Source organism: Lutjanus erythropterus, chromosome 7 (genome assembly GCF_056507025.1).
Source record: "Lutjanus erythropterus isolate fLutEry1 chromosome 7, fLutEry1.hap2, whole genome shotgun sequence".
Classification (NCBI taxonomy): domain Eukaryota; kingdom Metazoa; phylum Chordata; class Actinopteri; order Lutjaniformes; family Lutjanidae; genus Lutjanus; species Lutjanus erythropterus.
In genome coordinates, this window is record NC_139323.1 from 30,282,068 (window position 1) to 30,309,884 (window position 27,817).

General features: G+C 42.1%; 1 protein-coding gene across 1 annotated transcript; it reads right to left on the bottom strand.

Annotated features, from left to right (window-relative positions):
* Positions 1 to 27,707, bottom strand: slc22a23b (solute carrier family 22 member 23b). The gene is made up of 10 exons (XM_084723504.1): positions 26,650 to 27,707; positions 22,885 to 22,988; positions 20,564 to 20,718; positions 6,666 to 6,852; positions 6,276 to 6,403; positions 4,718 to 4,820; positions 4,267 to 4,493; positions 3,014 to 3,046; positions 2,706 to 2,829; positions 1 to 1,222 (listed from the first exon to the last, which is right to left on the bottom strand). Exons 1-10 carry the CDS (start codon positions 27,058 to 27,060, stop codon positions 802 to 804), a joined length of 1,893 nt encoding a protein of 630 aa, XP_084579630.1. The 5' UTR covers positions 27,061 to 27,707; the 3' UTR covers positions 1 to 801.
* Positions 27,708 to 27,817: the final 110 nt, after the last annotated feature.

Here is a 27,817-nt window from a genome sequence, read left to right on the forward strand (position 1 = left end):
TTTGGAGAGAAGACAGACATCTCTGTGGCTGATATCTCCAAAACTCTGCAACTCACAACAAAACATCTAGACAGATAAATAACACAACAAGCCAGGGGAAAATACTGATCTATTTTTGATTTTGGGGTGAACCGTCCCTTTAAAAATCAGTGTCTACACTGACCTCACCTCTGAGGATAAAGTGCCACATTGGACTTCTAGTAGAGGGACCACAAATAAGAAGAAAAAACATGTAAAATATTTGTGCCCTTTCATGCAAAGAGTGGTAGTGGTTTAGCCAATCCCTGGATCTCCAATGTGTTGGCTGAAAATCACAAACACTTGATTGTGTCTCTGACATTTAGTGCAAAATAACTTATAAAGAATTATAAGATGCAGTGAAATCCTCTGTCAATGAGTCAAAACTACAAACAGAAAACTCACAGAGCGCACATTATTGAAAGCTGGTCTGCTCTACTTTGTCTCTTCACTCGCCTGCGTCTGCACATTCTCCAGAGAGCGGACGGCAGTGCAAGATAATCACCAACACCACTGAAGACTTTCGTATTATTGAACACACACTGACTTCAGATAAACTTAGTCCAAAGTACAATATTTTTTTTTGGCAACTCCTGAATGAATCATCGTCACTACAAACTACACAGATTTACTATCGTCACCATCTCTAACCTCACTGTTACAAGAGTTCATCTGGTTCATCCGAACGAGTCTTTTTTCCCTTAAAAGTTTTCTTTTCTGACCGTTCAGTCAGGTTAATGCTCGAGCAGTTAATAGCACTGTAGTAGACTATTGCTATGATGCTCACACCCCATTGGCTATGGCACGATTTCCGATCACTTCGCCACCGGTCGCCAGGGCGTATGAGGCAGGTACCGCTGCCAGAGCGGTGGCTACTGCCACTGTGGCGCCCCCAGTGGCTGAGAGGTGCAGCGGCGTGTCGTGGACGCGGGAGTAGTCCCCGTCACTCTTGGCGAGAAGGAGGTGCTGCTCTCCCGGGTGGAGCAGGGTCTGACGGGTGAAGGTCTCTCCGTCGGCCAGGCTCTCCGGCAGCGGCTGGCCCCGCGGCTCCGGCAGCAGCAGCAGGCAGATGATGCACAGCAAGGTGCAGCAGGCGAAGATCACGTGATGCAGGAAGTAGCCCTTCTGGTTGTGGAGCTCCATGATGGGTGCGGTGAGCATGCCGAAGCCGGCGCTGGCCAGGACCAGTCCCAGACCTCCACCCCTGCAGGGACAGAGAGGAAGTGTTGTACATCCATCACCAAGATAGTCGGGCTCGTCTAAAAGCTCTTAAGGCATCAGTATGCTTCAAATGAATGTTTCGATGTTTATTTTTTTCAAAAATCTACTTGCCTAAAGTATTTATTTACTCGCCCTTGTACAAACTGCTTTATTTATCAGCAGTTATTGAATAATAACAAAAACTAAAGTTAATTGTCATGTTTAATCCAAGGCTGCAATGTCTATAAAATATCAGAAAATGGTGAAAAATGTCTGTCCCAAGTCTAAGGTGATGTCTTTAGATGTCTCGTTATGTCAGTCTAAAACCCAAAGCATTTTTCTTTTCCCTTTTGCTTGAAAAAATTGCATTAACGATTAAACATTTTTTATTAGTTCCATTCTTTTAAAAATTGCCTGTTTTTTGTTGAGCCTCACTGCAATGAAAATGGGCCCAAATATCACCTTGTTTCTTTTTTATGAGCCCTGTTGTTGTCATTGTTAACTTAAACTTGCTTTCATTAAAGCAGGCAATATAAGTTACTTTGAGTTCTGACTGTGCTCACTGTGTGCCGTACATGTGGTCTCGATATGGCGCATGCACAGGACACAAAACTGCTGAACTGAAAAAAAGGCTATAATATTTTGTCTAATTTTGAAGCAAAAATATTGAATTTGGCATAATTCTTACCTTTTAAACATTTTAGTTTTGTATTTTTTGTCAGCAATATTGCATGTTGATATAGTTACAGTTTGTCAGCGCTGTCTCATCTTGTCTCATTTTCTTCATTTTATTCTCTTCTCACCTTTACTTTTGGACAATGCCTCATACAAACCGCGTCAGTTGAAGCATACTGAACCCTTTATGGAAATTAAGTCCATACTCACCTGTCAGTCAAAACTAAACCACAAGGTGGAGCCAGTAACATGAGAACAACAGTGTCTCCATAGATTCCATTCATCCCAACAGATCAGAACAGAACATCTAGCAGTACAGTATTCACTGTACAGTTATTGTCAAAGTATTCTGGTTTTACAGTTGGCACACAAGAAATCACTGCATTGTATTGTATGTAATGTAAGTCTCCTAAAGCCCCGCCCTGCCAAGTTGACTGATAAGATTTTATTTACATTATGTTTGTAGCCTCAATCTTCACTGTAGATCCTTAGCTTGGAGGCACATTGATGTGCACATCACCATCTTAACTGTGTGTGTGGTGTGACGGTGTGCAAACAGCATGTTGGACCTTTAGGAGACTTGAATTACACCAGACGAGCAGCATTTTTATTTTTTTTTTCTTTAACATTTGCAAACTGGTCACCATTCACTTCCATTGTTTGGGAGATTCTGCAACACCGCTTTCCTGTGAAACTCCAGCAGTATTTTGTGGACTGAAAAACTAAACCCAACCTTCAATGGGCATGAGGGTGGGTAGATAATGACTGAATTTTCATATTTTCACATGTGCTTTATGACCCTCCAGGCTCACCTGATGACAGTCGGAGTGATTTCTGCACAAAAGAATATGCTGAGTACGCTGACTGCGTGAGAGGAGAACATGCCGATGATGGAGAAGGCCACCGAGAATTTCCTGTTCAGAGTGTCTCGCAGAACTGTCCACAGGAGGAGGACAAGACAACGTGAGCACACCAGAAACACTAACAACAGATAATGCAACGTTAAGAATACGGCACAGCGACCTTAAATTAGACTACAGTACAGTATATCATCAGCTCCACGTGAATTTAATGAATCATATGTATATTTATATGACAAATCACCACACTGCAGCTGTACCTGTGTCATGGCGAAGGCTGTACTTCCCAATCACTGGATTCCATTAGTGAGCATTGGAGGGTAGAGGAGAGGAGAAGATGTCATTAGTAAGCACAAAGGGCAGCTCAGTGCTGACTCAGAACAAGCAGAATGAAAAAAAAAAAGCCTTCAGGAGAACTCTGAGCAGCTCACCACTGAAGCCTGAAATAATGACTTCTGTGCTGCATATGTAGGTCAAAAAAGGATGAATGAGGGAGGCTCCTATTAGACTGAGAGCTGAACTGCAGTCTGTACGTTTAATGACATGAGGATGTCATGCAGTCTGCTGTTGAATTTCAACTTTCTGTTTCGCAGTGTTTGTCAGTTTTTCTTTACTTTCTGAGCAGATTTTTATGATTTGCACTTTTGATGAACTTTTCCCTGGACAGCAGTTTTCAAATCATAACTTCTCAATATGCCAATTAAGTGAAGTATACAGGGTTAAAGACTGCAACTAACGATTATTTTCATTGTTGATTAATCTGTTGATTATTTTCTCCATTAATCAATTAATTAATCTTGTCACAATCTTGTCTTTCCTTTAACATTTTCATTATCAGTATTGATTATTTTCCTTATGAACTGATTAATTGTTTGGACCATAAAATGTCTGAAAAATAGTGAAAAATATCAATCAGTGTTTCCCAAAGTCCAACCAATAATCACATTTAAGAAGCTATAATCAAACTATTTTGATTTTTTTTCTAAAATGACTCAAACAACTAATCAATTATCAAAATAGTAATTTTATTAATTTAATCATTGATTAATAATCAATTATTCAGTTAATTGTTGTAGCTCTAGAACTGATAATTATAATTAATAATCAGTCATCATAATAATAGAATTATTTTTTAAAAATCCATCGTGCAAACAAAAATGATATTGTTCAGCCCTGCTTTAAACTATCAACAGTTAAAGGTATAATCTGCAACATTTTCCTCAAAAAGCAATGTATAAAAATGTAACCATAATCCCTTTCAGTCATCACTAGAGGTGTGTGGTGGTGACTGTATCTGCAGAGACTCTGCTCCCTGTCTGTATTTCCTTATTTTCTCTCATTGTTTTGCTGAACTTGGGACATTTCACCAACCCAGAAGATTTGTATTTGACATAATGATGCATTTAGGAACAGCTCGGAAAAATCCTATTGACTACGTTTAATGTGTAATGTTCAATTTCAAGTTCAAATTTGCCTTTGCAATGAAAAAAGCCGTTCTTGTGTGATTACTCACAGTTGAGTAAACCCAGCTGTAGTAGTGATGCCAGGGCTGTGATGATCATGAAGGTGAGCAGCCCTCCACGTCGACCCATCAACCCCACCGCGGGGCAAAGTGCCAGGCAGGTTGCCACGGCGATGCCAGCCATGGTGTAATAGTCCGTGTGGCACAGAGCAGTGGGCTGGGCCTCTGGGTCCATCATACTGCGGGCGAAGCAGTGGTGGATCCCGTAACCTGTCAGCCTGCACAAACAACACACAAACAAACCAATCAGGAAGCGGACAGGGAGGCGGCACCTGAAACATGCGTCCGCCACGGGGCGAGCGAGCTTTACGCTCACATACATGTCCTCATCTCTCTGTGGGGGACGAGCTCATGTGTAAATCATGCTCTCTCAACACAACGGATGTTGGCTTTGATTAGAAAAGGAACTGTACAAGCCCAGCCACAAACGCGACACACTTACGAGTTGACACACAGCACCACAATGTTTTTCCACAGGTTCCTGGTGCTCATCATCTTGACAATGCAGGTCCTCTGGGGTTTCTTGTGCAGCTCCTGCTCCAGCTCTGGTAGGAAACATGAAACGCACACCTTGAGACCTTTCCTTTCAGAAGGTAATGAGAGACCGGCCGCTAAGGGACCTTTAGCACAGACAAGGTAATGTGCTGTGGGACCTTCAGATAGATATAGCACATCCCTTTGCCCACTCTTATCATCTATCTGTCTGCTTGGCTGCTGGGAGAGGCAGAAACAATGAATCAATCACCCAGGCAGGGGAGGAGGTGTTGGTAGCAGAGAGAGGAGAAATCTAAGTGAAGGAAATCACCAACATGTCACTTCTTTTAGGACTGCACACTGGCAAGACAATTAATTATCAACTTTTTTGACTGACCATGATATGTCATCAGTGATCAAGGCAACATGTTTGGGTGAAATCCATTTCAGGCCAGGATAACTGTTTTTAGAGTTCAAATTAATGCCGATTATTCCCTGAATGAGTGTCTGTTTATGAGTTGTCAGAAATCATTAATAATCTTTCAGAAGGAGTAGGTGTCTGTAACAATTAAACTGAGCCAGATGTTAATGGAGTCTGGCAGGCAGTGACTGAATTTCAGCTCCAGTGTGCAGTGGGCTTTTGTTTTCAGGATAACGGCTTATCTTTACATTGATGGACAACTCAAAGTGGAGGACTAATGCTCGCTTGTTATTGTCAAATTATAATGTTGCCTGCGTCCTGTGCTCTTGCAGTGTTCCTGCAACCTGCCTGAGCTTCCTTGTGCCTGGGAAGGAGGAGGCGAGGGTGAAACAACTAACTTCTACCATAGACTGTATATTAAATAGGATATTTCAACCTATTAAATATACTGTTTATGGCTCTAACTCACTATCTGAACCATAGTTCTCATTTTTTGATGCACAATTGCTACATATTTAAGGACTGCACAGTTGCAAGACAATTAATTTTCAGCTTTAATGATCATCTATTCATTCATATCATGGAAGAATGCCAAAATTGTTTTGTAAATTGAATATTTTTGGATTTTGTTGTGTTGATCAGACAAAACAGGTCATTTGAAGACGTGACATTGTTGTGATGGGCATTTTCTGCTATTTTTTGGTGTTTTATAATGAAATGGTGAATCACAAAAGTAACTGACAGGTTGAACTGTAATGAAAATAATTGTCAAGGACTTAATTGATCTTCGATGAGAAATCAAAGATCTAAAGGACTATGTACTTGTGTATGTCTGGTTGCAATTGCATTTCATCATATGAAGACTTGTGAAATGCTTCTACTTCAATGTTTGCCACATGAAAAGGAGTCTTTGTATTTGAGTCAGTGTCTTTGTGTTCGTTGCATGTTCATTTCATCACACACCAAGAAGCAGCTGCAACATAACATAGATGATGAATTAAAATAATTTGCATAATGAAATGAAAGCAAAAGAAAGTATACATTTATAGCAAAATGGATTTTGATCATTCCTCGTGTTTAATGTCCCTCCTGAAATCTTCCTCACCTGCAAGGACTCCGCTCGGTTCAGTTGTCATGTCAACCTGGTTCTTCCTGGCGATGCACAGCATCATGGCTTTGGACCGCCTGTAGTGCTGGGTGGCCAGCAACCAGCGCAACGACTCGGGAAAAATCCTGCATGGAGAGAGAGAAGGAGAGGGATGGGATGGGAAGGACGTGGAGACAAAGACGGATGAGAACAGAATATGTTGTGAAGGCAAGAAGAAGAAACAGAAGGGGGGAAGAAGACAAACGACAGGAGAAAGAGAGTATTGTTTGTTGGTAGCAGCAGAGTGTGCTCAGTGTGTGTACTGTACAAGCCATCGCCTGGCTCAGCGCGAGAAGAATCTGCACACACACACCCCCGCTGTGGAATTCCTCAGAGGGTGGGACTCACCAGACGTAGGGCAGCATCAGAACGAAAGGGCTGATTATGACAATCTGCAGGACCTGCCAGTCATCGCGGTCCGGCCAATTGCGGCACAGAGCGGCCACCCCTGGCATGAGTAGCTGCCCGCCCACCATCACAAAACTGGCCACCATGGTCATGGAGAAACGCCAGCCTGGCAAACAAAGCTCGATCCCTAAAATAATGAGGCGGAGAGAGGAAAGAAAGAGGAAGATTTAGTTTCAGTTGTTGGTGCACAAGTAGAGACACGTAAATTATGTATGAGCTGTATGAGTGTGGACGTGTCTGTGCTTGTGATTACTATTATAAACTAGACAGCAGCCTTAATGGCCAGGAAAGAGTTTGATGTGTGTGTTTGTTTAATGGTGGGTTCAGTATTGAATTTCCTCCCTGAATTATTGAGGACTCCTATTACTGATTTTTCCCCTGAGAACACACTAGTTTAACACCAGACCTCTTTATAAACTCAGGATGGACTGCATGTCTAAGCTTTTCAGCTGCTCGCTCAGAGTTTTTGCTTAATTTCCCTCCGACTGGGCTCCCATCCCCTCCCCTACTGCCTGTACGTGGTACAGTCCAGATGGCTTGGTCCATATGGCAAGGTCTTTTTGAAGGTGACCATTGAGGGTGGGTGAGAAGGGAAGGAGGAGGAGGGCGGGGGGGGACTCACTAACCTGGCGTCATGTACCGTCACTTCTTATTGTGAAGAAGAAGCGAAAGAGGGGGAAGAAAGGGAGCAGGAGGGAGAGGGGAAAGTAGGAAGAGAGGGCCAGAATACAAATTACTCTTCCCCCCAAAGGACACGAGAAAGTCCCTCTGTTCACCACTGGAATCACCGGAGGAATGATAATAAAGAGCAGAAAGAGGGAGGCAAAGAGAGAGAAACACATGGAGAGAGGTGGAGGCAAGGAAAGAAAAAAAAAAGAAAGATTTTCACAGGAATATGATTCAGTTATAACACAAGGCAGGGAGGCTGAGGGAGAAAAAAATAAAGGTATTACTGGAAATCCCTTCATCTCTGTTCTCTTCAGCCCCAGACAGAGAGTTTTAGAGTTAATGTCTCCAAAAGCCCTCCCTGCAGGAACCAAAACAGATGAAGGAAATTACACTGACCCATAATCCTTAACCTGCCTGTCTGCTTCTCTCTCTTCACCCTGGAGACAGACAGATACTGTCTGTCTGTCAGCCACCGGCGTAAAAAGTATTTAGACCTTTTGTTTGAGTAAAAGTTGTTATACAGCAATATAAAAAAAAATAATGTTCAAATTTTTACTTAAAGAACAGTTCTGGTTTGTTATGATCCAACAGGACAAAAAACATGAGTTTTTTTTTTTTTACACAAAAATTAGCCCATATAAACTGTTTTTTGGCTTGTGTTGGTTTTTTTATGCCATTAAACCAACAAAAACTGATCCTTTTCCCTTTGCCACTAGCTGCCACTAGCTGAGTTGCCTTTCTGTCTTTTTTCTGATGTGCGATAGAAAGCTGAGACTCAATTCATGTCTGTACAAGAGAGCAGAGAGGAGTTTTTTTAAGTGTCTGTGTCTTCAGCTCTGAGTACTTTAGTAGCTTCTAACTGAATCTCTGTGGTTTGAAGTTTAGTTTCTGTGCTGCGTCGCTGTTTGTACTTTCAGGTATCTGCTGTTTTTTTCTTCAGTTTCATGTCACTTTCAGCTAATACGAGCTGTGTTAAGTTACTGCCGATGAAAAACAAACCTTTGCAGATTTTGCTGCTTCATAATAAAAGGTTTTAGTAAACAAAATAACAAGGAACTTTTATTACAAGTACCTCAAAATCATTGCTCAGTACTGTGCTTGTTTACATGGTCTGTGTTTAGTTACTTTCTACCGCTGCTTGCTCCCCATCTGTCTGACAAACAACACGGCGCTGTGTCTCTGTGGTACTGTACCCCTGTTCACAGCAGCCAATAGGCATAGATCAGACAGAGAGAGACACACACACACACACACACACACACACACACACACACACACACACACACACACAGACTGGAGAAATCAACTGTACCTTGGCAGAGGTAATGCATCCCTAAATCTACCTTGCAAAACAAAAACCACTCCCCAACTCTCTGGGGAGGTTTCTGATCCCCTGACTCTACCGGGATATTAACACACACATGCACACACACACAGAGAGAGGCACACACACACGCTGGCAAGGACCTTTTGTTCCAGCTGAGTGGGAGAATGGCTCTCCTTGTGCTGATTATCTCACTGCCCCCCCCTCCGTGGGCTGATCCTCCCGCACCCCCCCACTCCTGCCCACTCTTCCCTTTTGCTCATCAAGGCTCAAGTGGCTCCCTCACCCTTTGTAAAGCCCCCATCCCCCACCTCTACCCACCCTCCTTACCCTCTTTCTCTCCCTCCTCCCTCCTCCTCCTCCTCCTCCTTTCACCAACCCACTCCTGCACTGTCTTTACATCTGAAAGTGAGCAGTTGCAGAGGGTGTGGAAAACAAAAACTATAATGGAAGAAAAGGCAGGCTAAAAAACAAAGCGAGGGCAACAAAAAGCAGCTGATCTAATGGCCAGAGTAATCTTTGATGACAAATGGGTGACAGCACCACCACACACACTCACTGTCTGTTGCCTGCTGCTCCCTTGCTAACCTTGCCTGGGGCATGAGAACAGAGTGCAGAGACAATTGGCTCACTAACAGCAGGAGTTCAGAGTGAGAGTGAGTCTGTGTCTGTGTGTGTGTGTGTGTGTGTCTGTGTGTGTGATGTGGATGTATAGAAATGGTAAAGAGATTTGAGAGAGAGGGAGAAATGCAGTGTTGATGAAATAATTAGCCTAGTCTATTTATTGATTATTTGACCCACAGAACTTTGAGACTTTTCAGGTCTGAAACCTCCTCTGGACCACGGTCCGGACCAATCAGTCAAACCTTGGTCCAGCAGAAGGAGGTGGTCTCAGATGAAACTGAACCATGTTTCAGTTCATTTCTGGTGTAAAAACATTTTTTAGGATGGTGACACGTGGAGAAGAGGAAACCAAGGGCTTTATCGTCCACCTGGAACAAATCCTCCATATAAAAAAATCCATCCATATAAAAGTTGGCAATTAGTTGGTCAACTGAAAGCAACTGTTTTGTTAATTCATTAATTGTTGAAGTCACTTTTTATGCAACATTGCAAAACAACTTCATCAATTTGAGGCTTTGCAGCCTGTTTAGGCAACAAAACTAGCAATATGAAGACATCACATCATTCATCACAAATCATCCTGATGGGAACACCATTGTCAGTTCATCTTACAGATGTTAAGATATTTCTGTCTTTACTGAAGCGGTAGACTGACCGACTGACCTACAGATCGACACTGCCATCCCTCGAGTTATTCTGCTAGCTTGGATAAAAATAGAAAACCCGAGCCAGTTCCATCTTATCAAATGTGAGTAACTGCAGCTTTTCTCTGTTGTATCTAAACGGTAAACTGAAACCTCTGAGATTTGGACCGATCGTCAGAATGAAAAAAAAAGAAGCTAATTGAAGATGATGCCTCAGGGTCCGGAAATTTGTGATGAGCATTTTTTGCTATTTTCTGACATTTTTCAGACTAAACAAAATGAATTATTAATGAAAATAATCTTCTGTTGCTGCCTCAGGGTGGATGAGTTCATAGAGGGGAAGGGATGGGAAACAGAAGGCTTGACAAGGGCACAGCATGACAGGACAGTCCTTCTCCCCAGCTGAGTCAGCAGCAGTCATCCTCACAGCTCATAAACACACACACACACACACACAGACACACACACAGTATACTGCATGTTTTTGTCATTACCTACAAGTCTCTGAGGAGCCGAGACAAAGAGGAAGAGGCATACATATTAACCTTGTCTTGCTGGTGTAAAAGCAACTGCAGCCTAATTCCTTTGGGGTTATGCAAACCTCCTTCGCTGAAACTCTATCTTTTGAATACCGAATGCTGACTCCCTGTTGTCCTTGAAAAGTGGCTCTGAAAATTTTGTAGCTTACTCAGGCAGCTCTATTCATCTAGGATTCACATCATGTACAATGAATTCTAATGTTGACACAATTTTGAGAGAAAACAGCTATAAAAACTTTTCAAAAGACTCCTTGAATGCTATTCACTCATCTGCAATTGTTAGTCTTGTTCTCAAGTCTGTTCTTTTCCAGCAAGTTCAAGTCAAATATGTATCTGAACAGTCTTTATGAGGAAATTGCAAGTAAATTGCAAGTCTTTTAAATCTCTGAGTGGTGACAGCTCTGACAGCATTTGGCAAAGCCTGCCTTTTTATTTTCCCAGGATTTTACCAATGTTTTCGCTTTGAAGTTTGAGTCAAGCCTATTGGCTGTCATGTCTTAAGACTGCATTCAGACTGAATAAATTACATCCCCTTTTTTTGATTTGAATAAAACCAGTCTATCAGTGCAGAGGGCTCCAGCAAAACTGCTGAAAATAGCTGAACTGTCACCGGACTGTAACAGCATCAGGCAAGTTGAGCTGCTGCAGTTGTCAGTCAAATATTCGCAAGTGCACTTTCCTGGTAGATCAGTTTGTGACTATGAATTCTATACTGTCAGTGTAATTGCAGAATGAAGAAGACACAACAGCAGACAAGCATAAATGCTCACAACTGTGCAGGACCCTTGTGTAGTCTGTGATATAGGCTCTGCTCAGAGCCTACTGCAACTATAAATCAGCCTGAAGTCCAGGCACTCATATGGTTTTTTCTATTGGCTCTTTTGGCAGTCAAACCATGATCTGCTAATTTGCATTTCCATCACCAGTTATTTCGCTCCGAGCTGTGCTGAGTTGTTCCCGGCATAGATCTTCTCCGGAATATTGCCAAAGCACGCCTGACTCGCCCCCAAGCGAATTGTGATGATGTCTCACTACCCCATGATGACCTCCCCTGTTTCCCTCAAACAAGTGTGTGTTGCGAGACTCAACTCCGGTCTGTGCTGGAGAGCAGGTAGAGAGCATTTCTTTAAAGTCTCAGTGTGTTCAGGCCTCAATACATTTGTAGCTTCTAAGTGAATCTCTGTGGTTTGAAGTTTCTCTCCTGCGTCGCTGTTTGTTTTTTAAGGTATTTGCTTTATTTTATTGTTTCATGTCGCTTTCAGCTTTATAGACATCTTGTTACTGTTTCGACTGATGAACGCCCAACAGTAAGGTTGGCTGACTGAATGAATATATTGTCCATTGACGATGGGCTGAATCAATCACTGGTTGGTTTTTGGGCCGATTTTTGTCATATTATTTTGCTAATGTAATGGTCTGCAGCACGACAACCGCTGCTCTGGTTTTACATGTTTTTATGATGAGTTTGAATGAAGTGTGTTTTATGACGAAGATATCGCCAACCGCCAGTGGATGGGCTGACAGTGGTCGGTTGGAAAATTTTAACATATCGCCCAACCCCACCCAACATTCCCGACTGAAGAATTTATAGGGTGTGAAATGTGTATCCACCATTTTACATCAGCTTGACTCAAGACAAGCGTGTATCATTATCGTTAAAAGTGAGTCGAGCCAAGTAAGCACGTGTATGGAAAAGGGGCTGCAGTTTCTCCACAATTAAAGAACTAAATACACTACCTCTGTGTCTCACTGTTGCCCCCTCAGAGCTCTGAAGCTCCTCAGGAAGTAATTTTTTTGCTGAAGCCGTGATTGTTGGGAACATAATGAGCGTATGGATCATGCTGCAGCAGTAGTTTTAAAAGTTTCAATGCATGTTTGATGCTTTTTTTTTGCCATGACTTTGAGTTGCCATTGTAACTGCTGTAACTCTAAGCTGACTGCATCTGCTCTCCGCTGTGAAGGAGCCGCCGTTCAAAACAACAGGAGGTGAGTATTTTGATTTTCGGGGAAGTATTCCTTAAAGGTTTGTCTTTAAATTCTTTCTTGCCTAAACAACATTTGTATTAACATAATACTGTCCACGTAAGTTTGAATGATGGACAGCCATGATAATAAGATGGAATTACAGTATGTTGTCTTCAAACATAGAGGAAAAACAAGTAAAGGCAACAAGAAGACAGAAGCTCTTTCCTTACAGCTCCCAGAGGACGACCCTGAGGTAGGTGCTAAATTACAAACTAATAAACCCCGTGCAGAATTGGTGCAACAACCAAATATGCACAAAACACACAAATACACACACATCAGCACACTTACATTAGCAGAGCAAACTAAAGCTTCTGCTGGCAGTTCCAGTGGAGTTTATTATGCGCTGCGTGCTGCAGAGAGATAACCGAACGATGAGAGATTTCAAATGAGCCTCGAGAAAATGAGAAAGAGAGGAAAGAGAGTGCTGGTAGTAATAAAATGGTAGTGAGAGAGGGAGAGCAGGAGGAGGAGGACGGGATGAATGGGGCAGAGGAGAGTCGAGGGAAGCATGGAGTGAAAATGGAAAGGGCAGGAAAGCTGCTGGATTTAGAAATAGAAATTCAGTGCTGCTTTTATAGTGACAGGGTGAAAGGAGGGGAAGAAAAGGCAGGCGGAAAGAGTCTGTCTGTTGGGAGATGAGGCACGATAATACAGATGGAACAGTGCAACCACAGCACATACGCACGCATACTTACCATAAAATCATCCATAATACAGTATATGTTTGCTACATGCATGCATATTCTTGTGTTTGTCTGATCTGCTTCCCGCTGCAGCCTCAGCAGCTCTAACAGACCTAATATGTCCCTGTGGTGTTACTCTACATTGCAGAACAGTTCTAGGTCAGTGATGTGTTTTGGCTCTGTCTTTCTGCATGTTTGATTTGAAATGAAATCATGACTCTGAGACTAAAGTTCTGCTTTTCAGCTTTAATTTGAGGGTGGTAACGTCCATAATGGGTGTAAAAATCTTTTTTTGTACAAAGTCCCCCTATTCCATCGCAGTGCAGCAGGATAATGATACTTAACACAAAAATTAGCATACATGTGAGTTTTTACATGTGGCTAAACCCACTAAAGTAGGTGATTGCCCTTTTTTCCATTGTCAGTAGGCATGTTTGCCTTTCAGTTTTTTCCTGATATGCACTGGAAAACTGAGACTGAATTCATGCGTATGCAGGAGAGCAGAGAGGAAGGCGTTTATAAAAGTCCATCTGATCAGCTCTCAGTAGTTTTGTAGCTTCTGACTGAATCTCTGTGGTTTGAAGTTCAGTCTGTTTGCTGTGTCATTGTTTGTGCTTTCAGGTATCTGCCGGACTCTTGTTAAGTTACTGCTTATTACAACCCAACATTTCCTGATGTTGCCGTCACAGTAAAAGCTTTTAGATAACAAGTGACTTTTATTGCGAAGAATTTATAGATAATAAGATGTTTATGCACTGTTCATCTGCTTGACTAAATACGAGTGGTCATCGGTTAAATACACACCTTCAATCAGGTGCAAACTCTGCTGTGCCGAGGTGACACACCGATTCAAATTGAGTCACACCAAGCAGTGCATGTGTATGAAAACAAGGCAAAAGAATCACAGAAGTTACTGACGGAGGCAAGAAAAAGGGGGAGAAAATGAACGCGTTGTTTACGTCACTGCTGATAAATAACTGCTGGAGCTGATAAATACCCGTGACCGCTGCAGAGTTATGCGACCCGTCATTTGTACCCTTTCCCACTGAAAACAAAAGCCTAATGTTAGTGTGTTAGTGTTGCTGGGTCTTTTGTCCAGTGTAAAAGGGGTAATGCAGACAAAGAAACCAAGGCTTTTTTAAGGCCAAACAGTAACATGCCAAGTCATTCACATGACCTCAGTCCATCATGTGTTTCACCTGCTGAAGACCAGATGGAAAATCCCTATGTGAGCACACAACTACGGTAAGTACAGTGGGTCAAAACCTCGTGGTTGATTTGTTAACCGTGATGGATGTTTAAAATGGACATTTGGGAAAGTGTTTTCTCATCCTAATAAGCACCAAACTGCTGGTTTGTTTACAACCTGTGTGATCATCTGTTTGATCGTGTTTCTTGCCCTGCAGGACTAGTTTTTCGGGAAGCTGCCACATTCCCAGATCTCTGCCCAGATCTTCCAACCACAAAACCCTGAACCCTCCTGATCATAGAAGCTGCTGTAAGAACCTGTTCACACCTGGTGTTAACGTGCATCAGGGCTAATCCGATCACAAGTGGACACCTCTCAGTACAGATGTGAATGCCCCCGAGACAGATTGAGGACGCACTGTGATCACATTTGGAGGACACTGTTTACTCAACTGACATCCTGTGAGTACAGCATTTGGTTAACTGTGATGCAAATGACATGGTTGGGCTCTTCTACCTGCTAAGATAAGCAGCAGATGCTTGTGAACACACAGCCTGTTTCAACTGATTTCACCACTGAGCTAGTAACCAAAATATCCCAGACTCTATTTAAAAACCCACAGTTGTTGAGTGAGGAGAAAATTCATAAACACTGTGAAACTGTTATGTCAAAAATCTTAATCATTTGTGCCTTCTTGTAAATTCTGCATTAAATGTAAAACATTAAGTTGTTTCCTTCCTTCTAGAAAAAGTGAGTCAGACTTTGAGGCAGTGTCTGAAGTGCCTCTTAGGCCAGAGATATGCTTGCTTTTCAGTACACATCTGCATATGCACTCCTCTTATCCAGTGGTCCATTTGGAGGAATAGTTGCGCACATGCTCAGAAACTAATGCTACATTTACACATATGCAAATATGTGGTAAAATGGCGAGTATATCTCCAGTCTTATCGGACAACTTTAGCAGTTACGTGTTTCAACACACTATTTGAAGTGATTTACACTAAATTTACGAAAGAAGACAACACTTTATTGAGAGTAAACGTGTCAAATGTTACAACTACAGTAAACCAGACTTTCTTAAAAAATCACTCACTTTTGTGAGTTGTACAATTTTTTTATATGGATCTTCTTGTAAATTTGGCAAATGTTTTAAGTTATTTGTTTCTTTGTGTAAAAAACATTTTTGCCTGTTTGTCCCAGCATGCTGGCTACCAGTGGGCAGTTAAAAACAGCAAAAGATTTGGTCTTTGCAAATGAAAATAAGGTGGCTGCATGTTTTTTGCATATAGAGGGGGTTAGTACTTGGATGGAAGACAGACTGGGAGTACCATGTCCTGTACGCTCAGTGAGTGCAGTCTTATTATTACCCGGCAGAAATAATGGTTAATGTGAATGGACAGAAACATGGCGTTAGAAAAACAAAACTTGATCTGTGGCTGCTAAAGACCACAAGAGAGGTGTGTGCTGCAGACATGCAAATATTGTTCCCCAGATATGACCTGCTTCTGTCTTGAAAATTGTATTAAGTCAGAACCACCTCTTCATCTGTTGTACTTCTGGCAGATTAGACGCTTCACAGCAGGTGGGACCACTTTGCTCATATCAAAGAGTTATACTCTGATTAAATGCTTTGGGGCATGTAAACACATCTTGGATCACTTTATTTTGTGTCGATGTGAACAGCTAAAGACTATTTAACAGCACATGCAGCACGGCAGCAATATGTATGCAGCAAGTGTGATGCAGCACTTCAATCGACCCAATTCAGAACCAACAGAAACAACTCATACAACAACTAGAAGGCAAGAACAGTCACAGAGTTAAGTCAAGTGATAGAGCTCTTTATGTTTCTCCACCTCGATAATCAGCCGTTCCTCGTCCATTCCTCAACTGAATTATCTCAACTACAAACTGGATGTGCTGTGAGGAGGGTGCACTTGGCTGCTTGGGTATTTGTGGGTGGTTGCTAAGCAGCACGAACCAGGGAAAACCTGAAGAGGGAATCCTAAAGTCTTGGCCGAAAGCAAGTGAATGATATTACGCACCCAGTTTGACAACAGTTATATAATTTCAAGTTAACCTCTCCACAAAATAAGACAGGAGAGGCACTAGGGTTACAAATTATAAGTACTTTCCTTAACTGAAACATATAAAGACAAAAAGACATAAAGGTCTGAATATTTAACGTATATTTAATGTATATACTTGTATATCAGATAACATACAGATGAATCGATCATAGATTAATTGTTATCGTCCCTAAAAGGTACATATTCATGTTTATTTTTGGCCAGGAAAAATACAGGAAACAAATTCAGCACCTTCAAATTAAAGCTGGAGGTCAACAATTCATCCTCAGAGTATTTTTTCCATTTCAAAACCAATGTACTGTTCTACAGCGGCAACACAGCGAAACAACGTGTCACTGCCAAAAAAAAACTGATCGACTGCTCTGTTTCTCTCCTGCAGGGTGACTGTTGTACCTCTCTTGGCAAACAATGCGAGCAGAAACGAGGTACAGTAATGAGAAAATTCATATTCAGTGTCCATCAGTCTGTGCAAACTGGGCTGCATTTGCTCACCTGCATCGGTACAGTGTTTGTTGGAGGCTTCATGGTTAGCTGTTATTCTACATGTTTTCTACTGTTAATGGGATGGCAGTGTCTATTATCTGCCGTCATTATGTGAGTTTACTTCAAAGCGAGTCATTCTGTGGCAGCGAGCCGACTGTTCCTCCTACTGTATTCATCTACACCTCACACAACCAACACACCTCACGCACAAACACCTTTTTTGTTGCACTTCAAAGTGCATGCATACAATCTGTTCTCTCACACCAACAGCAAACTCACACACACAGAGTTTCTTATCCCATTGTCATCCGTCACTGAGCACACAAACAAGTGAAATATAGAAAAATTGATTTCCATTACAGGTACTTTTGTTAACAAGACAAAAAATGAGTAAAGCTTGACGTGAATGAGCGAACAGCAGAGACACCAGATCTACGGAAAAGTCAAGTGCATAAAAGCGTGAGTTTTTAGCACCATGGGAGGAACTGAAATTTAAATAAAAAAGAGCTTTGCCAGCTCACACTGCCTGACCTGAGATTTAAATGCACTCATGTCAAGATGAAGTTTCCAATATTACTGAGAGAATCAGTTTTTTCTGGAAGCTCTGAAATACCCGACTCGGTTCTTAATAATACAAACTGACTGGCTGCTTTAAACAGAAAGAGAAAAATGAAAAAGACTCTGGAATGACCTCAGCAACAAGCAACTGCACTATTTTATCTAAATCTATTCATGTAGACGCTTGTACCAGCAAATCTATCTTGTTTAATACATACAAAACAGGCCAGAAGTTCAGATTTATAGAAACTAATTGATATTTAAAGGGCAGGTTTATCCTCAGATTGTACAGCCCAAAACAGAAGTCGACAGACCTGAATGCCTCGTGTTGTCCCAAGTAATTAAAAGCTAATTTAACGGATAGACTGAAGTGCTTTATTGACCACAGAGAGCATCTTTTAACTGCAGTGATACAGAGTTGAGATTGTCATTAGTAGCCATTAAAGAAATAGATAGAAATGAGGCAGAAAAAGTCATTTTTAGACTACATGCAATGAAATTTGACTACTTTTAAGCTGACAAACAAAAATAAATTTAGCATCCCTCAATGAAACGTTATTCCTGGCAGTCTGGAGACGGCTTAAATTTAGCAAAAAATGTTATTGAACTGAATCAAGAGATGATGAAAGAATAATAGATCAATGGATGTTGGACGTAAGCCTCGGCCCTGGCCGTAACATTATTTATTGTAAATCTTACTCTCTGCAATGACCCAATTTCTGGTGGTGATAAATAACATTATAACTGTGATGAATAATTAATAATTAATTGATCATTAAATTAATAGCCAACTATTCTGATAATCAAATAATTGTTTTGAGTCATTTTTTGATAAAAATGTCCATATTCTCTGATTTCACTTCCTCAAATGTGATTATTTTCTGGTTTATTTAGCTTTCTGTTACAATAAACTGAATATCTTTGTGTTTTGGACACATTTTGAACATTTGAAGACGTCAGCTTGGGCTCTGGAGAAGAGTGTTCAACATTTTTCACATTTTTTCTGACATCTTATGGACCAAACCACTAAGCGATTACTCAAAGATGAAAATAATCCTTAAGTGCAGCCCTAAATAACATTAATCTCAATATAACCTCATGACACCAATCGTACTTATACTTAATCTTAGACCGATAATAGAAGATGGATATTAATCTTACATTCACAACTCCCTGTGACCTGCGCTTGGACGAAAGACAACCTTATTTGTGTTTGTTTGTATACATGACACATTAAACCCTCCAGAGTCTCTCGGCAGACGGCTCGGAGGCGTCCATTTTGTTTGTTTGTTTTTAGAAGCAGTTCAGCGGAGATTTATCAGGAACCCCCGCCGAGAGGGACAAAAACCCGCCCCGTCGCCCAAGCTCAAAGTCTGCCCTCGCCTCACGCATAATGTATGACTAATCTCCCGCTGAACTGAAAGAGAAGAGGCCTGCAGAGGATGAGAAACAGAGGGGGATGGCAGCGGGGACAGGGGACAGTGGGGAATGCAGTGGGGAGGGCGGGGGAGTGAGAAATGAAAACGCTGTCAGCCAGTTTGGTGTCATTAAGAACACCTTGGCCACGGGCTATTCTGCAGAGCAACACGAGGGCCATCGAGATGAAATAGTTCGGAAGAGGAGGGAAAAAAACAGACTTTCTTTGTGTTCTCTCACAAAATTGCCGCGTCTCACCACCAATTTGCACCACAAACTTTAAGAATTAAAGTAGATAATGGTGAATTCTTAAATGAGTTGTGTAATTTGGTATGTAATCAACATGGCACCTAAAGAAAACACCTAAAGATAGATTATTCTGATTGAAAAAATATGTTAAAATGACTATGTTGTGTGTTTTTTGTTTTTTTTGCAGGATACTGTACCAAATGAAGATGTTTATTTAAGTCTGTACAATCTGATGTGGAATCTGAGGACCTTGAGAGATAATTTTTAAAAAGTAGAAGAAGGTATTCTAGACTAAGATTGATCAAAAATATGGTCTACTGCAAGTTTCAAATCACAGGGCGCACAATATTTGTTAAAGGTGTTGCAGAGGTGTCCTGGCCAACACATCATCCTCTAGACCAGTCATAACCCACAGGTGGGTCACAGGACATTTTATTTGGGTCACTAAGTAAGTAGTGGACGATATTCAGCAAATTTAAGATTTAAAAATTTTAAATTGTTTTACTGATGAGAGGAAAAACTGAGAGCCTGTTAACTCTGCCAGAATCCATTGATTTTGTCTCATTTATGAAGCAGGCTAAATGTCCTATATTTTTCCCTGATGAGGGGAAATAAAAAATAATAAGATGGCTTGTTAATTTAGCCCAAATAAATTTGTTTCTCATTTATGAGGCATTAAAACTGGTGTGATTTCTGTAAAATGCATCAAGATAATACAAGATGGTGCGGAAATGGCAGTAAAAATGGTCAGGAATGTTAATTTATGCACAAATTCTCTTCCAAAGTTTTATTGTTAGGGCCTAAATTGGGTTACGATGGTTCATCCTTTTTAAAAAGTGGGTCCCCAGAAAAAAAAAGTGCGGGAAACACTGAACTAGACTTCAGAAAACATCCTTGTTTAGTACAGATCCCTGAAAAAATTAACACACCATAATCATTTAAATGTGTTTTTCAATGAAAATGAGAATTAATGATGTAAAAATGATCCTTTCCTCTAATATCGCAATTGCAATATCAGTCAAAATAATTGCAATTGTTCAGCTCTACCCCAGAATCACTTCATAAAAAATTCAGGGTTTTTCTGATGATTTTTCTGGTGATTTCTTGTCAGTTTGCAGGGATAACTGTTGTGGGACGTAAGCAAAATATTTCCCACAAATGTTATGAGAAGATATATAAGATTTTTTTTTTCCCTATACGTTCCCTCCAGGAATCCATACTACTCAGGTACTGATGATTAAATAAACATAATAAAGGCTGGAGGATGAGCGAGGAAATACAGGAGGTGGAGAACCGAAATAAAACAGCAGACAGGGACGAGGAAGTGAAAGTGTGTACTTACTGAGCACATAGAGGGAGAGAGCGAGGCCCGCCAAGCAGAAACCCTCAAAGAAGCGCAAGGTGCTGAACATGGTGACGTTTACAGAGAAGGCAACACTCAGACCAAACACCAGCATGAAGAGCACCGAGAGGATCAACACCGGGTGTCGACCAAACCTGAGAGACAGAGACAAGCAGGGGGAGAGAGAGAAAGATGCAGTAAACTGTCACAAAAACTGAGAAATTAGGCTTTTAATGTGCAGCCGGGTGAAAGAGGCCGTTCAGTCATTGTTTCCTTCAGACTCGCTGGACTTCCTGGTTTCGGGAGGGGGGGTCATTGAGTCAATGGGTCAGGTCAGAGCGGAGGCCTTCATGGCCCGCACATTTCTTTACATTGTTTCCATAGTTACTGATCCCGGACACAATGCGGGGACTTTTTTTCCCACGAGGCAGCTCAGGTGGCTCGTAGGCTGCAGACGTGACCACAATGAACATAACGGACGACAGACTTAAAGGGTCAGTTCAGCCTATTTAAATGCATTTTATCACTTACCCATGCAGATAGATTTCGTTTTGAATGTCTGTATTGTGAGACATCGCTTATGGCGCTCACAGCTTTTTTTTTTAAAAAAACTGTAATTTTAGTCATTTAATAACAACATTTTTGTGTTAAAACAACAACATCCTGGTGACTCCTGGATAGTTTTTACAGGAACAACTCTTTCTCAAAGTATTACAGTAAATCGTCCAAAACTGTCCACGTTAACAATAAAGTCTGTGCATTAAATTGGGCCTCATGCAGGAACCTCATGAGAACCTACAGCTTTGTTCTAGAGTGGTATGTTCAAGTGATTTGAGAGATTTTTTTGGCATTCGCCAATTTTCTCATACTTGAATTTTTTTCTCGGGTACTTGACCACACATGGAGGGGAACAGGGAGACTGACATTTACATTTTAGTGGCTTTTATTATGCTAATGTTGATATCCCAGGAACACGCACGTCCTCATGAACAGGTTGAATTAATCAGCTTGAAACAAGCGATTTATAACGACTTAGTGCAGTCAAGAGAGCTTGGTGAATCGGACTTTAAATGCTCAATACAGGAAAAAGTACAAGAGATTTAGGAAGAGAATATAAAAATGTTCTTGCATGAGTCCCATTGTTCCTGGAACGTCAGTAAGAAAACTCCTCCAGACCTTGTACAGCTAAATATATCCACATCTGCAAGATGGATTGGCACAAAATGTTTGATACAGGGTGAAATGTCTCAGCAACTATTGGGTTGGTTTCAGACTTTCGCCACATGTAGAGCTAAACGTTGATTCTCTGACTTTAATGAATCTGGTGGGATCATTTGACGGACTTTATGGCTTTATCTCTACAAACAGATATCTGTGTATGAACACAGAATCTGCAGGTTAGGGACAAGATTTTAGTATCAGACTTGTTCTGGTTTCCATTAGTAGTCTGTGCAGTATTGCCCAATCACATGTGAGCAAGCTTTGGTTGCATGCAAGTTGACAGTCCGTGTGGAGATCAAAAGAGGCAGAATGCATCAGCCGAAATGCAATGTCAGAACCCATCTGACAAGGCTTTTCATGAGCCCTTTAACATTATGTGCATATGCAGATATCTGTTTAGAGAGATTAGCCTCCAACTCTATTCTTGCATCACAAGTCGCTAATCGGACTGTAAACAATGACCAACACACTGAAGAGGAAGTCTTGGTCCAGATATTTGTTATCTGGGTCAAGATTACACCAGAAGCCCTGAAACATCGACCGTTTCCTGATGGGTTCAGAGATTTCTATGACCAAACACTGATGAGTAATTACCTAATCAAAGATGAAACAAACTTGCTACAGCCTGTTAGCTTGTCATTGTGAGGATGTTGCATGCTGATGTTAGCATTTGGCTCTGCAGACCACTGTACCAATGTACAGATTCACTCAAATCATTGTAAATTCTTAGTTTGAATATATTTTATCAGGTTTTAAAGCTCACAAACAAAAGCGCTGTCACCACCATTGTAGGCAGATCTGATGCGCCAGATGGTTTGTTACTCGTCGCTCTCGGAAAACTGTTTGGAAAAGGGCAAGCACTTTCAAAAAGTGCTTGACAAGTGATTGGATGAACCATCTGTCTATCACCGTCTATCATGTGCTAACTTCAACCAATCAGATCAAGGTAACAGATGTCTCAAAACAAAGAAAACTCAAACGATATAACCAGTACAAGTGATAAAATAAGGGTTTTTTGCAGCTTAGATGAATGGATCGTTTAGGGTTAACCAACAGAAGTTGTGTGGAGGCACGAAACAGACATTAAAGAGGCAGCTTACCAGTCAGCCATGACACCCATCACTAGGTAGCCAAATATGGAGCCCACCAGCAAAGAGAACTTGGCAATGTGCACCTTCCAGGCTGAGTCACACACCAGGTTCCACTGAAACAAGACACAAAGACGGAGGGAGTCAACTTTGAAGAGAAAACCACCCAAAACAAGATGAAAGGGAATTAAACATCAGCATCTGAGTGTTTTTTATCTAAAAGCTGCACAGAAACGATGAGAAATGTGGGCTTCTCTCATCAGAACTCTGTCATAACTCTGACTCACTGTTTTGTTAATTCATGAAGGTTGATGAGTGTGCAAACATGCTGCGAAACGCTTCTGAAATATTGAAATGTGCATCTTGAAGGGAAAAAAAGAGAAAGCATGTAGCCTGTGTGTTCGAGAGGGAGAGAAAGCAGCACGAGTGTGTGTGAATGTGGGCGCGTGTCTATAATAACAGAAATCAATAGCTTTCCACTCTTTCCTCTAAAGTCCCATGGGTCAGTGAACACACCACTGCAGCTCTCAGCATCTGAAACTCAGCCAAGGACACATGTGGAAGCACGATGTGTACTCTGTACGTGTGCACGACCCTGAAAGTGCCGACGAGAGCCCGGCAGAGAGATTCAGCAGTGTGTGAAAGTAGCGCCGGTGTTTAACAGTGATTTACAGAACTCCCCACTGAGCGTCCGACTGCAGGAGAGCAGAGAGGAGATGATTATTGGTTATGACTTATGGTTTTGGTTGTGAAATGGCCGGTGGTGATGTGGAGAACGCAGTCAGCGTGGGTTTATTAAGTACGGACTATTAGCACCAACGTTATCTGAGAAAACAGACATCATTCATGCACACGCGCCAGAGCTATGTGATCGTATTTTGATGCAGGTCCATAAAATTTTAAAGGAAAAGTTCACCCAAAAATCAAAAATGCACATTTTTCCTCTTACCTATAGTGCTATTTATCCAAATAGGTAGTTTTGGTGAGAGTTACCAAGTTGTGGAGATATCAGATGTAGTCCCTCAGATATAATGGAAGTACTTAAAGCATGCAACTAACGATTATTTTCATTATTGATTAATATGTTGATTATTTACTCAATTAATCGATTAGTTGTTTGGTCTACAAAATGTCAGAAAATACTGAAAAACTTTGATCACTGTCTCCTAGTGACCAATGAGGGGTCCTCAAATGTCTCATTTTGTTTGCATCCCAAAAATATTCAATTTAATGTCAGAGAAGAGAAAAGCAGAAAATACACTTACACTTAAAACTTAATAAATAAACACGTAAATAAAAACAATCAGCATTATGTTCTGTAAAAAAATCTCACTGAATAAATTTGCCGATCCCGATATAGACTAACACAGCTGTTTTGCTCCAGTAGAAAGAAAATAGTTCCTACATAAAACTGCTCATTAACACGTCTGTTGATTATCTTGACTAACACGGTCATGATTTCTGGAGACACTGGTGTTTAGTTTTGTTTTAGTGCTTCGAGCACCACATGCCGAGTGCCATTTAGTTCCACTGTGTTCGAGAGAACATTGGCCGATATCTCCAAAACTCGACAACTCACATCAAGACAGTTTAGTTTGATAAACAGCACTACAGGTAAAATGTGACATTTTGGTTTTGCTGTGAACTTTCCCTTTAACACTTTACAATTCTTTTGTCTAAATTTGATTATATATTAAAGTTTTCCATTTTGCACAAGTGCATGGCAGGATTAACCTTCTAGGGGTCCCGGAGGCCCTGTTCCTTCCACTCTCTGTAAAACAGTTTTTCTTTGCCAGATATATCAAGAATATGCACCATGTAAGCCCGAAACTGAAACAATGAAAGTTTTAAAACTAGATTTTGGACAGGAGCCCTTCTCATAATGGGATACCAAGAAACAGCACGACTGTCTTGAAGATGTCAGCGCCTTAATGAGACATATTCACAGTTAAATTAGCACAAACTAGTAACACATAGTAGAACTGGAGCTTTTCCCTGGAGTTCTGGGCAAGGATGCACCGATGCCTGTGAAGCAGATCAGGATATTGGCCAAACTTGACGATCTACCTTAAATACAGTTCCTTTCTCAGTGTCATCATGAATGCCAGTGTTTCTGCTAATTGTTACATTAACTGTGTCACAGCAGGGGACGCACTTTGGAAACAGTGGTCCAGTCGGTTTGACGGATCAGTGCTCGGTGTCACATTGCAGTGAGATATCGGAATCCGATTCAGGACGGACACTCATTTTTCATGCATCCCTACTGTAGTTCTCCAGCCGTGGGACAGTTGCCCGCTTCGGCCAGTGGGCCGTCCAGCCCTGCAAATTTTTGGTGTGATGTCATCAGTGTTGAAGGATTATTTTTTAAGTGTATTCCACTACAGACAACTGAATAAATGTCCTGAAATGTAAGGTGTATAGACCATATTTCGATAGATTATTCAAGTTTTTGGAGTAGTTCAAAATGGAGTCTTTCTTGGAGTCTTTTGATGCTGAAAGCAGTTTGGTTGGTTGTAATGCTGCGACCATCTTGACCAAGTGTGGAGGTAAAATGTTCTTTATATTTCCTGACAGCGTCCTGGCTGCTCTTGTCTGGTGTGTGGCAGCTGCACTTTAATTATCAATATACCATTTAAAAAAATGGCTATTACAAACTTCAGTTAGTTCAGTTATTTCCATCTAGATATAATTATATAGTAACGTTATGCTATTTCACTCAATTTTAAATTCAGCTGACAAACTTATTCTTGGGCTTGTGTTTTTACCCACACTGAGGACCAGCATCACCACCTACAGTCCCAACATATTTTTCAGTAGTAGCATTACTAACAGGTTTGCATGCTAACTGGATTTTTGTGTAGCTAATATTAACAGTTGCGCAGTGTAGCTAAAGCTAGCTGTTGTTCTGTGTAACTAAAGTTAGCACATGGTCAGTGTACCTAAAGTTAGTAGCTGTTCTGTGCAGCTAAAGTTAGCAGTTGGTCCTTGTGGAACTAATGGTGGCTGTTGTTCTGTGTAGCTAAAGTTAGCAGTTATTCTGTGCAGCTAAAGTTAGCAATTCATTTTACCTGTAAATGTTCCTTTAAATTAGATGAACCATAACATTTGGGTTTCAGACTACAGAACTATTTTTTGGTGGTGGAGTTAAATAATGTTGAAATTTCCACCCAGCGAAGCATTTTTTTTCTCTACAGGCCACGGTGACTGACTAAGATTAGCTGGCCTCGCTGAGACCAGTTGTGTTGTGAGACTTGTTAGGTGTAGTAATATTATCATTCTTTATTTTAAAACATAAAATTGTAATTCTGCTAATAATCCCCATTTTACTAGCTTGTCCATCCGGTCACTTAGTTAATAAGTAACTTAATTTGAAAATAGAGAAATTCAAAGAAAGATGAGTTATGGGCCCTTTTATTCATTTTATGATATAATGATATATTTTTTAAACTAACTGGCCCCGGGCCTCATGTCACCCTGCAAAAGTGGCCCCCAGTAAAACAAGTTGAGTGTCCAACACGCACACACTGTGCATCCCACAGCACAGCTTTAGTCATCAGCTGCTTCTTTCTCTGAGCTCAACTCAAACACACACTCTCACACACACGCGCGCGCGCACACACACACATCCTCTCATATTGAGGTCAGTGGGTAACTTGTCAATCAGCTGTGTGTGTTCGAGGCTCTGCTCAGTGATGATGAAGATACTGGGTGGTGAGGATGATGATGATGGTGAACAGATAGATAACACACTGGTTCTATCTGGTGCTCACTCGTTACCTTGGTAACCACATTTTGACTAAGTCCCGTCTGCAGCTCCAGCTTCCACTCCTTGCAGGCGCACAGCAGAGCGCTGCTGTCGCCGGGTCCCTCCCCGGTGCTGCCGCTGCTGTTACCGGCCACGGTGGTGGTGGTGGTGAGGGTGACCGGCGGGACAGTCGCGGTCCAGTTACTATGGTTGGCGAAGGGCTGCACGCACGTGCCATTGGGCTGTGCCAGGAGGAAATAATCCGAAAACTGGCTAAAGCCGATGAACAATGCCGGTATCCAGGTCAGAACCACGAGCTGCTTCTGGTGTTTCCCGAAGCCCCCCAGGGACGGCAGCACCGAGCCGTCGATGTGCGGCAGCAGCCGGGGCACCGGGTGCTCCAGCGGGGTGAAGCCGTTCTCTGGCGGGCGGTCCTGCGCCATCACGGCCCGACCGGCCACAAAGAGAGCAGCTGGGCGCACCGGCGGGTGAAGCAAAGCCCCCGCTCCGCTGCACTCTGCGTTAAGCCCTCTGACACAAAGAAAGCAGATAAATCCTGTGTATAGCCAACAAAAGCACGATCCAAAAGAGGGGAGAGGGGGGGGCGGGTCTCCGGTCCGTGCAGGCGTGCAGAGGCACCGAATCACCGAGTGGCCGTCCTCATGGCGAGGGGGACCCGAAGCGACCAGGGGATGTCCGAGTGGAGAGGCTGTGTCAGGAGGAGAGGCTCCCGGAGAGGTGTGGGCTCAGACCGGCAGGCATGCTCACCAGCTTCCATGAGTCCAGTTCCTACAGAGGCATCCATACATCCATGTGGAGCCGAACTGGGCCAGGCCTGCTGCTGGTGGAGAATATGGAGCTACATCCACACTGGGATCCACTAAACATCTGCTGGTGCTTCATCCAGGAGCGCCACAGGTCTCATACCTGTCCGGGCTGTGACCTCCTGGAGGCGCGCATCACTCTCGGAACACCCGAGCTCCCAGTCATCACCTGCGCGCTGTGGTGGCGGTGGTGGAGTGGAGTCCAGAGACGGCGGTGGTGGAGTGTGCTGCTCGGTTAGTCGCCGTCTAGTCAATGGGACACGGTGCCAGAGCGGGGCTCGGAGCAGAGATGGGGGGAGACCAAAGCCCCGCCCTCCGTCGGTCGCGCTATGCGCTGCGATTGGAGAGTCTTCAAAGGGCGACTGCACCACTGACG

What these genes read in the sequence shown, in the direction of transcription:
- slc22a23b (XM_084723504.1), bottom strand. Translation starts at nt 27,060, where the DNA reads ATGGCGCAGGACCGCCCGCCAGAGAACGGCTTCACCCCGCTGGAGCAC. An exon ending in GTGGTGCTGTGTGTCAACTC is followed by an intron (nt 4,494 to 4,717) that starts GTAAGTGTGTCG and finishes TTGTTTGTGCAG; the next exon opens with GCTGACAGGTTACGGGATCC. An exon ending in ATCACTCCGACTGTCATCAG is followed by an intron (nt 1,223 to 2,705) that starts GTGAGCCTGGAG and finishes CTGTCCCTGCAG; the next exon opens with GGGTGGAGGTCTGGGACTGG.